The sequence below is a fragment of the Stigmatopora nigra genome, chromosome 2 (genome assembly GCF_051989575.1).
Source record: "Stigmatopora nigra isolate UIUO_SnigA chromosome 2, RoL_Snig_1.1, whole genome shotgun sequence".
NCBI classification, from domain to species: Eukaryota; Metazoa; Chordata; class Actinopteri; order Syngnathiformes; family Syngnathidae; genus Stigmatopora; species Stigmatopora nigra.
In genome coordinates this window covers 11,579,026-11,596,286 of record NC_135509.1, presented here as the reverse complement: position 1 = coordinate 11,596,286, position 17,261 = coordinate 11,579,026, and the positions used below count along the sequence as shown (strand labels likewise).

Here is a 17,261-nt window from a genome sequence, read left to right as displayed (position 1 = left end):
GACATCAGGTCGGTCTGGTTTTGGCATGTCTTTGTTTCTTCACATAGACCTTCCTGACAGTTTGTCCTCTGGGCTTTCTACAATCAGATTGGGGAATGCGAGTACGTCCTCAGGTCATGCAAATTTGGACTAGGATAAATGTTAGATGTGAATTAGTTACCACAGACTGTGCCAGCTGCAGTATGTCTTCATCTTTTGCTATAAATGAAGCCACTTATTTTATCTCATGACTCATGTTGTTGGAATCTCTGTTTGATTTTGAACATTAATTCAGAAGCTTGTCGAAATACGGAACTCCACCAACAAAAGTGCCATCGCACATCAGTGATTTTATGTTTGTTTTCTCAATAAATGACAATGTGATTAAATACTTTTTGGCAAATATGAAAAATATTATGAACAGCCTATTGTTTTGGATTGTTTAGTTTTGGTCCAAATGATATATATTTATTTTCCTTTGTCATTTATGTCGTCAAACCATCCGCTTTTCATTTCCATGTGTTTTCATCAACCCTATTATTTGTGTTGACGTATGAACTTCTTAAAGCCACTCATGTCTTGTGCAGGTGTGTGTTTCTGTCACGTCAATTTGCTCTTGTTCTTGTTTCAAACAGTGGCTGTAGTTTGTAGCTGTCAGTAACCAACGGTCAGGATTTCATTTCATAGTATTGTTATATATATTCCCTGGTTGTCTTGTTTCCCGATATGGTGAGTTTCATTTCAGTGTGTGTTTGTTATTTTGATAAGTGCGGAATTTGTTAATTTGGTAGTTTGTTTCTTGCTGTATACCCCTACTTCTCTTTTCTGTTCACAAAATTATTATATAAACCTATCTAACTGAAACATGACAAAACAACACATACATATATACATACACATACACACACATTTATATATTCATATATATGTATATATGATTAACACGTCCATAATAACTGGTGCAATGACTATTGTAAAATGTTTTTTTAATATCTATATCTAATTATTTTAAAAGAATGAATGTAATGAAAAGCAACACAAGTAAATGATCAAATGGTACAAATGTTTTTTTACCCAACCATATATTTGGCTCAAGTCATACTTAAATCTATGTAAAATACATTTTATTCTAATATTTACTTCAGTACAAACCTATTTAGTGTTTAGGTTTGGAGCATGTAATTTAAATTTCTTCTCAGTACTGCTATTATGATAAATGCTGTATGTAAACGGCAAATATGTACAGCTGTGGTTGATAGTGTGCCTGGTGTTTTCATATGAGCAAGTTGTAACTCAAACAAGACAAAAAGTGTGCCTGCTCATATATTTACTAAACATTCTGTGCAAATAAAAATGGTCTCTAATTAGTCAAGTACAATGTATGTTAAAGGTAACCGAAGAGTTTACACACATGCTGATGCAAGACTGTGCTTGTTGCGTGAACATGTACAAAGTCTGTTAAAATATCTAAGGAGAACAACCTGTTTTCTACTGTCTTCTGACATTGCTGACAAAAGAAGGAAGCGATTCTGCCCTTGACACTAATGAGGAAAAAAACGCTGCTGTGGCAAGTCTTTGTTAAAAAATGCATTAATGACAATAATTGCCATTCTCCTTCTTAAGATAATAAATGTAGCTGGTGTACTTTTTAAGGAGGTGAATAAGGAAAACTATTGAAATATTAAGTGGTATATTATATTTGCTTATTGCTCATCAAGTTATCTGTATTTGAAAGAAAACTTTAATAACAGTGAAAGCTAGTGATTGGTATTAAGCTTTTGTTTAACTAGCAACGCTGCAAAAGGGATTTCCATGTCTTGTAAAATTATCCTCAATTATATTTGCCAGGAAGCGTTTTTTTGTCCTCTCCTTCATGTGCAAACAAGAAAATCTGATTGAATCAACAAAGAAAATTTGCATTGGGAGTAGGTTGCGCTGGTTTGGGTAGTTAAATGAAACAGTGGATTTCTTCCACTCCTAGCTGGAATTCCAGTCCATTTTTCTCTTATGATTTAAATGGATTCCACAGCGGGAGATTGTCCTGTTTTTGCCTGCACAGTAGTAAATACGGGTTTAACGTATCCGGTAGCGAACTGAGAAGGAATTCTTCAAAGTGAAAACACAGTTTATCTTATAGCGACTATTGATTCCCTACACCTACCATTAACAGTACACTTAATGTTGCCTTTTGTTGTTTGAATGTTAGTGGGATTGTGTTGTGTTGTTTTAGGAGGAAGTAACAAAAGTGTATTGGTTCTTACTCTATACTGAATCCGAATCCGGTATGTCCCAAAAACTAATATATGAAATGATGGTAAAGTTATTAGCACATCATCCTCACAGACCTGGGATGGGGGTTCAATCCCACCGGGTGCCGATTTCCACCCACATCCCGAAAACATGCATGCTTGGCTGGTTGAACAAGCTGAATTATACCTAGGTAGGAGTGTGAGAGTGAATGGTTGTCTGTTTCAGTGTGCCTTGCAATTGGCTGGTAACCAATTCAGGGTCTCCCATGCTTACTGCCTACAGTTGGCTGGGATAGGCTCCAGAACAACCAGCGGAACAGAAAATAAATGACTGAATAATGGTTAAGGTTTATTTTTTAATCAAAGATGTACAATACAGCTTAAGGCATGAGAATGACCAAAAATGTATCACTCTCTTTCTCTGGGCGCCAGAGTTAAGAAATTTAGAGTCTTGATTGTTCGGCTTACCAACCGACCTGAGACCATGGCAAGACCAAGAGCAAAAGTGTGACCAGGACGAGTATTCATGGCTATAACACTGCCATTTGGCCATGTTAGTTCAGCTGGCATTTGAGAGATGTGACCCAACCTAGTGGAAGGTCACCACCCTCCCAGTTGCTGCCACATCACTGAAAGTGTCATGTACTTAAAATGCCAATGTGTGTGTGTGTGTTTTTTAATAAAAACCTTAAACCATATAATTTGCATAAAACCTATGGTGCAAATTTTTTTTCAATTAATGTGAGCACATATGTGGCTAGAGAAGGTACTATTGAATTAGCTAGTATATGCTTATAGCTTTATGAACAAAGCGCTAAATTGCCAGCCAGCAAAACAGTAGGACAGATAGACAGATAGATGAGCCAAGAAGAAGAAGAGAGTGCTCTGCTGTACAAAAGAAAAGACTGCGTTAAGTCATGAGTGGCAAGCGACATAGGTTGAATTTTTAACGAGTGAGATCACATCCCTTTCTCTAAACAGAGGAGGAACTCATCTTGGGGTGGACACGTCGCTATCTGTCTGAGTCTGTGCAGAAAACGGGACATCCGTAACTGTGCCGAGACAGTGGCACCCAGGAGGCTTCACACATGTCAGCAAGCTGCATGCAAGTGAAGTGCAAGTGTGTGCTTCCGTGAACTAGGACTGGAAGTTCATTACATTCATTAGCAATGCATTTGTTTATCGTTAACATTTGTTTAGGCATGTAGTGTGGCCAGAAACTTTGTTAAAGTGCATTAGAGGGCACTGATGTCAGGGTGTAGGGTGTCCATTTCCGCTTTGTGGCTTTTAGTGAGAAAAGTAAAATCATAACATCCAACACAACCCAAAACAATACAATTATCTGCATGTGACCTTTCATTTCTTCAATTTCCACTTATGGGCCTCAGAAGTGCTGGACCATACCCCTGTTGACCTTGGGCGAAAGGGAGACTACAGCTTGAACTGGTCGTAGAGTAGAGTATTTTTTATTTTGCCAATGCACCCTACTTGCAAAGTACAGTCCCACAAAGTAGACACTTTCTGGGTTTATATGTAGAAAATAGGTTTGGACAAAAATGCCTTATGAATGCAATTATACAAAATTAAAAATGATTTCCTTTTATTTTGTAAGGTTGTGACAATCTGTGAGGTGCACGGAGCTATCAGTCTTAAAACAGCAGCCAAATGCATCAAAAAATAACAGGGCTTATGGTTCCGTCATCACCATTTCATTTTTGAACACAGTACAACAAGGTTTTAATTAGCAATGTGAGAGAAGTATTCGTTTAACAATGTGTTCATTATTGTGGTGGTTCAGAACTGGCCCAAATTCTACTGGGAAATGATTTCAATAGTTTGCGTGTGTTATTTCATTAATTTATGGGGGCAAACTGTCCAAAGACCCAGAGAAAAACATCCTTCTCTGTTTCTTTCTCTTCCTACAATGTAGCCGAGACACCTAGTCTAAACGCACAATGAAGTAATAAACGTCGGCATCTGGTCAATTGAGTAATGACAGTACTCTCAGATGGAGATGATCCACCTATATAGACTTGACATTGTAAAGAAGTTTGTACAAGAGTGGAAATACTAAAAGAGGTGGGACGAATCTTAAAGAACATTTCCAGCTTGGCTTGGGAATGATCTTCCCTTGTTGTGATATTTTCCTTATGTCTTTTTAGGAGATTTGCCTTACACTGCTTTCTATGCAGACAGGCCTTTCACTTTGGGGGGCCCTCAGTTTCCCTCTCGGCTGACCAGGGAGCTTTCAAGGTACCCTGATGGATGCTAATGTCGGACTCTTTCAGATCGTTTTACAGGCAGTGCCTTTGATCTGCCAGCAGGCCTCTCTCCACGGGTTCCCTGTCCTGAGAACATGTAAATCCCAACCTTACAAACACCTGTGGAAAAAAAAAACCCTGCAGAATGGGCGCACAGAGCAAGTTTCTGTAAAGAAGAAGAGAAGACACTGTATTGTGACATTTGGAAAAAGGAAGCACATTAGATCGCAGCGGCGTCAAAGAATGAACGCAGAATGGAGGGCTGAGGAAGGAGTGGCCAAAGTAAGACACCACAGCTAACAAAGAAGGAAAAGAAGAATGGCTAGCAAAAGACGGCCGGACAGAAGGGACACAAGGGAATGGTAATCAAGGCCAGATAAAGAATTGCTGTTAGGGCAAAAGCAAAACAAAAGTTGGAGTAAAACAAGAACAAAAGTTCATCTAACACTCTAGCATGAAAGACAGGAAGAGGAATGGTTATAGGGACAAAGCAAGACGGAAATGGTGAGACAAAATTTGGGAAGGTCTGGATTTAGGATTTACAATTTCACTCAGAGAAATGAAAAAAAGAGAACTCCCTAAGACAGATGAGCTTCAGCTTTGGAGTTCATGGGGGTGCTTTTGTTGAGATTGAAAAAAAATGGTGGAAGGACGAAGTGATTAAAAGAGACAAGTACAGTGGAGGCGACAGTGAGAGCAGTGACAGAGGGCCTAGATGGCCGGTAGCGCTGAATAGCGGGGCTGCTGTTGGACAGCTGGCTGGAGCTGATCAGAGGACAGCCTGTGGAAGAGAGCTTGTCTGCCTGCAGCCAGCTGTTCCGTCCGGAGGCCCGCAGTGACAGCACAAGGCTCGGAATTGATGAGCAGAGGCGCTCGATGGAGTGCGGTGATGTTAACCTCTGTGAAGTAGTGCACTGTATTGCAGCTGGCACCCACTGTTTCCTCTTCCAAGAAAAAGACAAATAGAGAACAGCTTAATAAAGAGGGATTTATGCCTATGTAGACTTTTTGATACTCCATGTCCTTTCTTTTATTTTCCTCTTTTCTTCCTTTGAGGGGAAATGGCATCTTCAATCCATAATTTTGCTGTTTGTCTTTAGAGTTGTGTGGAGCATCAGCCCATCCCAGCTGTCTTTGCGCAAAAGACTAGTGTTGTGCTCAAGACTACGCTAAAGAGCACAAAACCTATGATCAAACAGCGCTCATTGAGACCAAGACTTTTAAAAATGGATGTCAAGAGCAAAAAATTACAGAGTATTTATGTTTCAGGAGCCATTTACTGAGGTGTTGAAGGTCAGTTAGAACATAATTGATGGTGTCCGTCATTTTACCAAGTGCATGTTCCTATTAAAAATCAATAACGTTGAAGAATTGGTCAGTTCAAAACAGAGACAAGACTATGACTTCTATGACCCACCAAAGACAATATCACAACCTTTAAAATGAGGTCTTTCGTGATGTAACAATATATAGGACAGACTCCAGAATCTGGAGTACCTGGGAAAAAAGCGAGGGAGACCATGCAAACTCCACACAGTGAGCACCGACTTAGGTTCGAACCCTTGAGCCCATAACTGTGAGGTCAATGCACTAATCACTCGAAAAACCTGGGTTGCACTATGTCCAAATGCTATTTTAGCACTCTCAACCACCCCAGCCATTGATCTGTGGACATCGTCCTTCACCTTCCTGTTGTTCTATGAAAACAGAAGTGATGTCATTCCTCTCTGAGTTCAGGATAGGAAGACAACCCAGTCCAAAATCCACAGTAGCGGCATCCTCCTGTCTGCATGTCGGCTCGTTGTCAGTTCGTCTGTCTGACCGAGGCGCATCCGGCCATCCTGACTCCCCTGCGACTCAGCAAGGCCTCTCTGTTAGGAGGAAGGAAGGAAGGAAGAAAGGCCCTGCGGTCACACAGGAGGGAGGATTTGGAGAAAGGGAGGGAGGAAGTGTGTAAGGGTGTCTTTGCTGGACTTGATCCACTCCATTGGAGCCCCTCACTAAAGAAGGGCTGTTTGTACAGGGCCGAGGACAAACACAAATGCATGTGTGCTTGTTTATTGATGTGAGTGTACTTTCATTAGATCAAAAAAGAAACCCAGAGATATTACTTCTGTTGTAGACTTAATTGGTGTTCTGATTATTGTATGGGTTACCTGCAAGCTATACATTTGACTGTGTTTGTGTCTCTCAAATGTGTATCTATGAGTTTAGCGCTCATTAACGTCTGACTGCTTACCACAGTGGAAATTCAAATGAGTCATAATGTGCAGCCCATGTATGCTCTCTCACACGCCTCATGATCTCAGTGCCCAAAAGTACCTTCTAATTCCTGCTTTGGTTGTGACAAAAGAGCAAGTAAACCTGTGGTTACCAAAGCAGGTACTGTGTTTTTTTTCTGATGAATGGTAAAAGCAGTAATATCTGCATAAGTAATGTCTTATCAGTATCTTATTAAAATATAATTCGATGGATGATGCAAAAATGGCGACTCTATAGCTATTGCGCTGAAAGTGCCTGCCATGTCAGCTCTGTGCCCGGAAGTAGACTAAAAGTATGAGTATGATCGAGCAATTCAGGAAAGAGAAAGTGAAGAATTAGACAGCCTCATTCTCATCTCTCCCAATGTTTGAAAACGTTGACCCTCTTTTGTATGCAACTAGCAGTTAGCAGTTAAATCATAAATCAACACAACAGTTCCTATATTGGGTCATTATTCTTTTGATTGGTAAGTTTTCCCCACCCTTTTTATTTTTACTGTGTATACAGCTGATAAGACTCAAGGGAGCTTTAAAAGGCACACCCTAGCCCGCTCTTGTTCTGTGACTAAAAATAAGTGGTGAAGTAATGTAAAAAACATTGCTCTATTTACATTCTGGTAAGTAACAGCCTCTAGAATGAACAGACTGACTGCACTGTTAAATCTGGGTTAAATGACTGTGGGGAATTTTCCCTACCCGGTGTCTAGCAGTGGGATAGAAAGACTTGTTGAGAAGTGAAGAGAGAAAAGGAAACTGCATAACAGGGAAGGTCAGTGAGACAGGATCAGAGTTCAAGAGCCTATTTCATATAAAACAAAGAATTCCGTTAGTGTGCCATTCCTTTCTAAACGCCAACATGAGGCGAGGGGAAAAAAGATAACACTCATTACTTGGGGATGGTATAGATATAAATCTCTTAGGCTAAATTTATGAATGATTGGGATCAGTGGCGCACGTGGATGAATGTGTGTGCTCTGGTGGTTCCTGTCTGGTGTCACGCAGCCACTCTGAAAATAATGGCACCACTGTTATTCTTAATTAATCTCAGATATCATAGAGGCAGCTTAACCACCTACTTGGTTTTAATGTACAAAGGAGATTCTTTAAGGTGCAAGTTATTGGTGCCTCAGCTTAGGAAATGAATATGTTCCAGAAATGGTTCGATACCTTGAAATTTCCCAGTCACATTTTATATGTAAATTACCTATTCAGTTCCCAATACTACCTCGTAAACCCTTTAAAATTATAAACTTGACCAAAAACAATTTATCAAGGCATTAAAATCAGTGAAACACGAATAATTTTTTTCATTAAATTTTATATTATTAATGTGTATATGTTAGTGCCCCATAATGGATTATAAGTAACATGTTTTTTTTAATATTACCATTAAAGTAGATATGTGCTATTAACAATAATTTCTTAACAGGCGACTTGAAGTGAGTATAAATTTAAGTTAATAAGTAATTGAGTAAAGTTTAAAGTTTGCAAGGCATGTAACATTTTTATAGTCTCAGTGGAAAAAGATTGTACGTGAACTGTTGGAAACAATTTAAAACGGTCTTAGGTGAGTCAAATAATTGAGCAAAGGAACCTTGATTAAACCACTCAGGAGTCGAGGTAAACAAACATGTTTCATGTTGGTGTTATTGCTATTTCTTGTTCACATATACATTGCAGCGATTGGCCATAATTTCAGAGATTATATTCATGAGACAGTCGACATTTCAGCTGAGGTAAGTGGCATCTGAAGCAACATACTTTCATGCATTTTGCCATGCTAAATAATCCCCTTAGCATCTAAATATCTGGAAAAAAAGTAAAATGAGCGTTTGCATCTTATCACCAGGAAATAGCATTAGCCAAATTGTACTCTTGGGCTAGGGCTTGAAAGGGATGGCATGGCAGAGGGCATCATTAGCCCCGTCCCCTGACATGAGCCCTGCCTCTGATCCAGAGCCAAAGCTGGGCAGGAAGGCCCAAGGTAGCCACGAGAGGGTGGGCAGCCTTGGGTGGGCTCCTGCTAATGGGCCGCCAGCCATCAGGCTGGTATGTCGGAATGTGTGCCACCACTGCTCTTGCAGACGTCAGGGGACTTTGAAAAGGCAAGACCAGATGATTGCAGAATTTTAGGGGAAAAAAAAGGCACTAGCCCAGTTGAGCGCAGCACATGGTCGTTGCCTCAATCAGAGACCATCCACTTCTCATCTTGTCATCTGCGAGTGAAGTGAAGCCAAGCGAGCATAAAGTGCAATGGACTTGTTCTGCTTGGTCTGGTCTAATCTCTGCACTTTTCTTGACCATGTTTCCTCTTCCTTAGTGCAAGCGAAATAGTCCAATGGTGTCCCATAATGCCATGCATTTTTTTTCTCAGCATTTTAGCACATGCCAGCTATTTTTCCCATGCTCCTTTAGCTTAGGATCTATTTGGGGCAGATAAATACTACTGAACCAGCTGATGATGTAAAAATAACTCATGAACAAGTTAAGGGATAAAAATAATATATAGTCAATGAGAAAGAATCATTTCTGAATATAGACAAACTATTGTTTTTGTTTCACTCCAATTTTTTGCCAAACTTCTTTTCCCAGCAACTCCTATATTTTGGCACTATTATGCTGCAACATTGCATGATGTTTCCTGTCAGAAACAATGAGGCAATATAAAAGTTGAGTGCCATTATAAATGACTCTCAGAACAACGCGATGAAGTGAATTTCTATTCTAGTCGGGAGGAAAATCTAGCAGTCAAAATAAGGTCTTTGTTGAGGTAAGAGACTTCTTGGTCCTCCAGGAATTTATGACATGATACAAGACTACTACTAGATTTGGAAACTGGTCCAATGTTGTTGCTTCGGAATACCCAGTTGCACCCCATTTGAAACCTTATTGCACCTGATGTACAATAAATAAAATCGAGGTGAACAAAAACAGGAAAACGCAAAAATACTGTATACATATGAAAAAAAACCTTTGTACAGTAAAAGTATGGTGAAAGATTAAGGACTGTGTTGCCACAAGCAGTTTCCAGACTGCCTTAACTGGGGACTACTATAAATACCAGTAGAACTGTGTTGCTCTGTTCCCTGAGGGATAACAAAGGAAGTCATCGATCCTCCCCACCATCATGGCTGCAAGGGCAAACCTTATGTTTGACCTCTCTGACTACAGGGATTATCATTTCACAACCACGGGGTGCCATAAGAACTTTTTTTTCTTTTCAAATTGATGTTGTGCTTGAACTAATTTACAAATGAACAACATCCTTGGACTACATTTATTTCTTGCAGATATTTGTTAATCATAGATGAGCTAAAAGAGTCTAAAATAAACGTCCTGGCATCAATTGTTAATTTCTAGCTTTTCCAATTGTGAAACGCTGCAAAGAACTAACGGTAAGGTGCACAAAGATTGATTAACACTGCTGCCTGTTCACAGATAACGTCACCACATGAGGGAAATATTGCATATTTATCTCTTCTTGAATTTATTGTCCACGGACGGCAAGAGAACTGTTCAGAATCTGCAGATTGAAATGGTAGCATGGTGACGCAAGCTAAACTGTACTGTTTCGTTGATGATCAAGATGTAAAATCTAATCTGCAACCTACTGCTGCAGGCCACAGCGGCCAGACAACTTCCTTGTTCAAGTTCATGAGCACATTTATTTTGTTGGCTGTAGAGACAAATTCAATGTACTTTCAGTCATATTAAAAGTAAACCAAAATGTTTTTGTAAGCGTGCTGTGTTTTTGCACACAACGCACACAAAATCAAATCCTATACGATGCATTTAGGTAGAATATTAGGTTACCTCGACCAGTTCAGGGTGTTGTCTGCTTTTCGTACAAAATCAGCTGGGAAACACCCAAGACGAGGACGAGGATAACCGCTGTTGAAAATGGCTATCAGGGTATGTGTAGATCTGTTCTTTGGCAAATGTATACTATGGCAAAAATACTACTAAATACAAAAACACATAAATTAATCAATAAACACTAAACTCTAGTAGTTATGGTCTTAAATTTAAATTTTTATTTTGGCTAATAGATAATGCAGCTCTAAAATTGAGATTTCAATTAAATTTCTCATATTAAAGTTCAACAAAAAAAGGATTGTGAATTTGTATTTTGTATTTTTCCTTTCTGATATCACAGAATTATTTTACAAAATGACAATACCTGTGCTAATTGAGCCAAGACTGCAAATAAAAATTGGTTCCATAGAGTCCAGACCTTAACCCAATTGAGCATGTTTGGAATGTTATATTTGAGACGAGAGAACACTAATTTATAGGGCTCTGGACGAAGAGAAACGCTGATACACAATACAAGTTATTTGCGTAAAAGTGCCTGTTTTGTAATCCAAGCCAAATTGGTTGAATTGGATATTATAATGACTCCAAATTAACAGTTTTTAGAGGAGTCTTGATTTTCCTCATCACAAGAAAGACATTGTCCCTTAAAATCTCTGAAATGAATAAACACACACTAAAAAGAATGCATCAAATCCTATTTTAAAACTAGTTGTACTTGCCTGGAGATCTTGTTGAAATGTTGAATAAGGCATCCTGTGATATGTGGTTAATGAATTGAAAATTTCACGGCCTTATGTAAACTTTAAGAATACACGGGTTGAACAATGTTGAAGCATGATTGCTTCGTTTTGTTCACTTTGGGCAATCTTGATAGAAGATGCTCAACAAATTGAAATATACTGTAGTGAACAGGAGGTGGAAGGATTACGGGATGACTTATGTCTGTGTTGCAATATGTTAAGAGGGACTTGGTAGTTGAGACAGGATGAGGATGGGAGGAAGACAGGCAGAATCTGTGTGCATGTGTATGTTTATGCGTGTGTGTTTGTGTGGATCAGGAGCAGTTAGAACGACAGTAGAGCAGATGTTTCCTCTGTTTGGTACTACAACATGAACATGAAAAACAGGGCCTAAACTAAACGATGCACAAATCAGCTCATCACAGGAGAGAGAACTGGTTTGAACTATTAATAATGATAACACCAATGCTTTTGTTATTACACTTTGTTAAGATCATGTGGCAAAATTCTACAAGTCCGGATGAGTTCTTATGTAGATATAATAATCATGAGAAAATCTATTTCACTATTCACACTTTCTAAAAATAATAATTGTAACACATGACTGGAAACCATAGTCAAACAGAAATCATTTTCCACTGAGTGTACAAACTTCTTTTTGTAGACTTCTCTGGAAGTTCCATGACACTCTTTTGAATAAATGAAACTCAAGTATTCAAATGAAAATAATTTTATGCAATTTCCCTTTTGTTCACAGACTAACACCGAGAGATGTAGCACTTCATTGCCATTGTATTTTTTTTAGAACAAAAACCCATCTGTTTAAGTAAAAACCAATCATTAACAACAGCGGCACCTCTCATTATAGCGATCCAACATTCAAAGTTTCCATTTCAAACAGTTTACCAACCAACTTATCAAACACTACCAATGGGGTACTAACAAAAAAACAACAACTAGCAATGTCACGATGCTTCTACCACTTGCATGGATCTAGTTTGTACACACCTGCAGCTTGCCACAGAAAGTATATATCTACCAATAGTTAATAAAAACATCTCAATGCACCACCCTAAGCACCACAACTGTTGTCTAATGCAGTGTTTTTCAACCTTTTTTGAGCCACGGCACATTTTTTACATTGGAAAAATTTGTGGCACACCACTAACCAAAAATTTTACAAAATGACACTCTGTATAGTATATTTACTACAGCACGGACACTGGACAATGACATCATATTTGCAGAAAACTATTAATAAATGTTAATTTAAAAAAAAAGGATATTGGATAATTTCTCACGGCACACCTGACGATCTCTCACGGCACACTAGTGTGCCACGGCACAGTGGTTGAAAATCACTGGTCTAATGTGTCAAAATTCACAAAAGAACCATTGGAAGACAGAAATTTCAGAAAAAAAACGCCATTTCATAGAAACACATCGCAACATCGTCAGTGTTTTGAAATCTGTAATGAGCGCAGTATATGACAAAACAAGTCAAGAAGGATGTTAATTGACATTTGAGGTCAAGACTATAACAAATGAAATTCATCTTACCTGAGATCTCCTGAGGCAAATCCTAAGCATTTCCTTTTGGATAGGATCAGATTCCTAGAGGACACAAACCACAACAGGGTGTAAATGAACACATTGGAGGAGATCAAAATAAACTAACAATATAAAAGGATGGCATTTCAGCTGCTTGCAACACAACAATAATATGAGATATAATACCATAGCTGTCAATCTTGGCCAATTCCTCCCCTTATAATTTATTCAGTAATAAAAACAGTGAAAATGTACGTGATTTAGTTGGCTCTTGTGATCTACACATTTTAGAAAGAGCTTCACAAATGGGCTTGATGAGAAGCTTGGAACATCTTCTGAACCACTAATGCTCACGAGGATGACAATTTGGAGTGCTCAAACTGCCTACCATGCATATGGAGAAAGAAGCAGGAGTACCTGGAGAAACCTTCAGATGGTACACGTATCTCAGATTTGTTTTTCCCCAAGTATATATATACACACATTTGTAAACAGCACTGTTAAAACTTATGCCAGGGAATAAATCTTGGCCAGGCAGGGTTTATCATCGGCAAAAGGTGTACGTGAGTTGACAGGACGCTGTTCCATGTTCTAACAAAATATTCTGCAACTGAGTGAATTTTGGATTTTCCAACCAAAAATCCTGTTGACTCTACCAATGCAAACATTTGAATAAGCTATGCTTGTAAAGGCAAAAAGTAACATTCAGTCTCCAGAAGAAAAAAATGGGATGAATCAATGAAGTGCAGACATAGAGAATTTACGATTCTGCATTAACTGAATGTGCTTTGAACATCTTTCATTCTCCAAACTTGTCTTTTAATGCCGAGCTTCTGGCATGAACCATGTTACATAATGGAACATTTTTAATCTAATCATTTCATTCATGCCTTGTGCTGAAGCCAGTTTAATAGGACTTTCCCTGGTTATATTGACTATCTTATGCTTCCATTCACAGGAAGAAGTTTTCAAACAATGTATCAGCAGCTTTAATGTTCAAAACATGTCCTGGAAAGGTAGCAGCTGTGGTAAAGGCCACACAGAAAGCTACATAATGCAACAGAGGAAGCTCCAATGGCCAACAATGTTAGACTCATCACTTCTTTAGTTGTGAAGAAACAAAAAACCTGCTATACATGCACTTTGACTTTGAAAATCCAGCTCTATTCTAATTTCTTAATCTTCTCATTCTGTTCATCACTTTGATTTGAGAAACCCAAGTCAACATTCTGAATTGTGAGTAATTCTTTGGTTGCTGAGAAATCATGTGGGGCTTGTTCATCTTTGAAACATGAGTCTGATCTTCAAAATATGTTTCATGGCGAATTTCAGTTCTTCTAAGGAATCTGTTTGCCCTGTGCCTGCACAACAATGTTGGTTCAGAGAACACAAAGAAAGCCAAATGAATGAAAAAGCACAAACTGTTTTCTGACAGTAATTCTAGCAATTCAAAGAGGCTTTTCAAAGAAAAGACAGTCATAATGTTCAGAAAATATAAACCTACTTGTCTGTTAAAAGCTGGTTGATATCTTTAAATACAAAATTTACAAGACAGAAACTACAATAACATGAAAGTGGAGGAACATGTATGGTTTGAGGTGCTACAGCCTCCAAGTGATCTGAGAGCGCAATTGTGCGCACTTTCCTTCCAGGCTTTTAACTTCAACACTTCATTTCAAAAGCAACATAAAATTTTAACCTTGTGATAACATATTTCATGTAGCCACAGGTCTGGCTGTAGAAAAAAAGAGCAGCGATAAATGGAAATGTTAATAAGTCACATGAATGACCAGGTGAGCTGTACCAAGTGAGAAAATGGAAAACATTTTGGGTCCACACTGGGAGGAAGCTGAGGGACAGGATGAACTTGAGCAAAGTCTATAGCATCCATTGTGACAAAAGCAATCCATCACGTGTTGTGACCCCACACAGTGCCCCTGCGCGTCCCACCCATATTCCCAACTAGCTGGCGAAAACTGTGTTGACAGCTCAGCCTGCTAACCTTTCGGTCCATCTAGCATGACCCCCCGACTCCCCCCTCGTAGTAGCGCACCACTGGAGAAGGAAGTGACACAGTCATAGAGGTCAAAGGTCGACTCAGGAGATGCACTTCAAATATGTGAGTGAGAGAAGGATGGTGCGGGCTGCTAAAGAAGCAGCTTATTTTTCCATGTAAAAGAATCTAAGGGCATCTTCACACCAGGAATGTCCATAGTGAGCTTTCTTTGGCTTTGTTCACTGTTTTGGTGTTTTCGGATTTAATATTTATATTTTTGGAACCGACGAACTAAAGATTTTGACAACAAAACTATGCATGTGCAATCATTGGACAACATTGTCTGGGTGGAATAACATGCTAAAAAACGGGAGTAAACAATGACGGCGCTCAGTTTTACAGCAATCAAGATCATCTTGAAATATTATATTCAATTTTATCTTTTCATCCAACTTCAAGCATTCGTGGGAAATTTGACTAATCAGAGGGGATTGATGCAAAGACATATTTATGTGTAGAGGATTTTCGTCTTCTAATTGCTCCATATCGAACCTAGACTCAAATTAGCCAGCAAATTGATAATCCAAACAACATACCCCATAATTCCTGTGGCCCCGAAAGCCTGTTACTTCCAAAATGGTGTGTAATTTCAGCTCTCCTATTTTATCACTAATTTCCTCCTTGTGTGTCAATCCAGTTCTTCCTTGAAAAGCATGCCAGTTTGTTCAATATTAAAAAATAGTGACATAGTGTCATGTATGGTAAGGAGAACCCCAAAACGTTGTCATAGTTGTTTGGCAAAAACTGAATGATGGTATATTTTTTGCTTTTGCCTGCTAGGGAATTATGTAGTTATGAGAATGAGCATAGTGCAGTTGATATTCAGAGTTCTTTTATAGTTGGACTATTTCATACAGAATGTGGCACTAGTCTAAAACAGAGCTGTTGCTGTCGTTCACGTATCTGCATAATGTATAAAGTAGCAAATGTGAGTAGCAACACGCTACATTAACGTTTTAGTAAGTCATAGCGTAAATTGGATGCTCAACTACCAAATTGTCTCTCGTTCATTTAAACCTGCAAAGGTAAATGCATTTTTTTGTCTAATTAAAACACAACAAACTTTGTAATTCACTGGCCAGTAGATCTCTCTATAAGACTGAATAACCAGAAGCCAAGTCTGAGGGCCACATTCTTGACCTCCCCTCACTCAACTGCTAACACAGCACGTGGCTTTGTGCAGGCTTCGCCGATGGCTCCTTTTAGGAGTTCTTAATGGGTCACACGCACAATACACTTTGTGTTACCAAGCAGTAAACCTCCACTGAGGGGATCATTGGCGTCACCAGGGTTCAGGTGGAGGAAAGGGGGCCGATGGAGTATAGCGCCATGAACTGGATAAAAGTACCGAGCTATAGTTGAAACACAACACAACATGTTTAACACACAAATTCACCTCCACCGTGTCCGACCATGTCCACCAGAGTTACCCAGAACAAGAGACTCTCTGCAATCAACAAAAGGAATCATGTTGTAAATGAAAATGTCACACAATAACAAAAGTTTTACAGATGTCAGCGAGTGACAGCATGAAAAATAGAGGCCGGATGGCTTTTGGCACGAAAAAAAATTGGGGTGTTTATTTTCAATTGTGAACCAAGACTAAACTGCACAGCAACATTGAAGAACATAAATGGAACAGAAACAAAACATTCCAAATACTTTGTTTTTTTTTTGGTTGTAGTTTATTTTTTATCTTAATCTAACCTTACAGAAACATTTACTTGTACTCCCATTCATGCGCCTGGGCACACAAACACACAAGTATCCCTCGCACATATGTAAGGCCAACAATGGCGAACAGCTGCATGGATCTGTCTGGATCGAGACCAGCCACCTCTGGTCCACAAAGGGCTGCTTGTACCCTCAGCTTGCTAGGAACATAAAATACAAGAGATAAGACTAGACACTGTTTGCCAGTACCAGCGGACCTCCCAAACAGGAACTGCAAGTGTCTGACGCCCATACACTCGAAAGCATGTAAAGCAGTACATATTTCAATGAGCTTGTGTTGTGCATATTATCGAGTGGCGTTCATTGTGTTTGAGATTGTTTATTCATTTGCGCTCACATGCGTTGACCTCCTTGTCCCACATTTACAAGCTCATCTGATCACTTAAAAGTGAGAATCTAAGGCAACCAGACAATAAGGATATTTAGAATGAGGCTACCCATTCACAAGTTGATCACTGAGGGAGATTAATTACCAGCACAACAAAGGTAAGTTTGTTTCCAGGCTACAGGCCTTTATGGCAAGTTATTGAAGAGATCGCTGCTATTCAATTTCTTCAAGACAGCAACTGGAGAGATGGGTGCGATTTAAAAAGGAGACTTGCTCAGGACTCAAC

General features: G+C 39.1%; 1 protein-coding gene across 1 annotated transcript in view; it reads right to left on the bottom strand.

Annotated features, from left to right (window-relative positions):
• The window catches only part of ccnd2a (cyclin D2, a), a 104,899-nt gene that overhangs the window by 39,391 nt on the left and 48,247 nt on the right, over window positions 1-17,261 (bottom strand). The window contains exon 4 of the mRNA XM_077743798.1: window positions 12,867-12,920. Within this exon, the coding sequence (XP_077599924.1) occupies window positions 12,867-12,896 (30 nt within the window). The 5' untranslated portion in view covers window positions 12,897-12,920. The remainder of the gene's footprint in view (window positions 1-12,866; window positions 12,921-17,261) is intronic.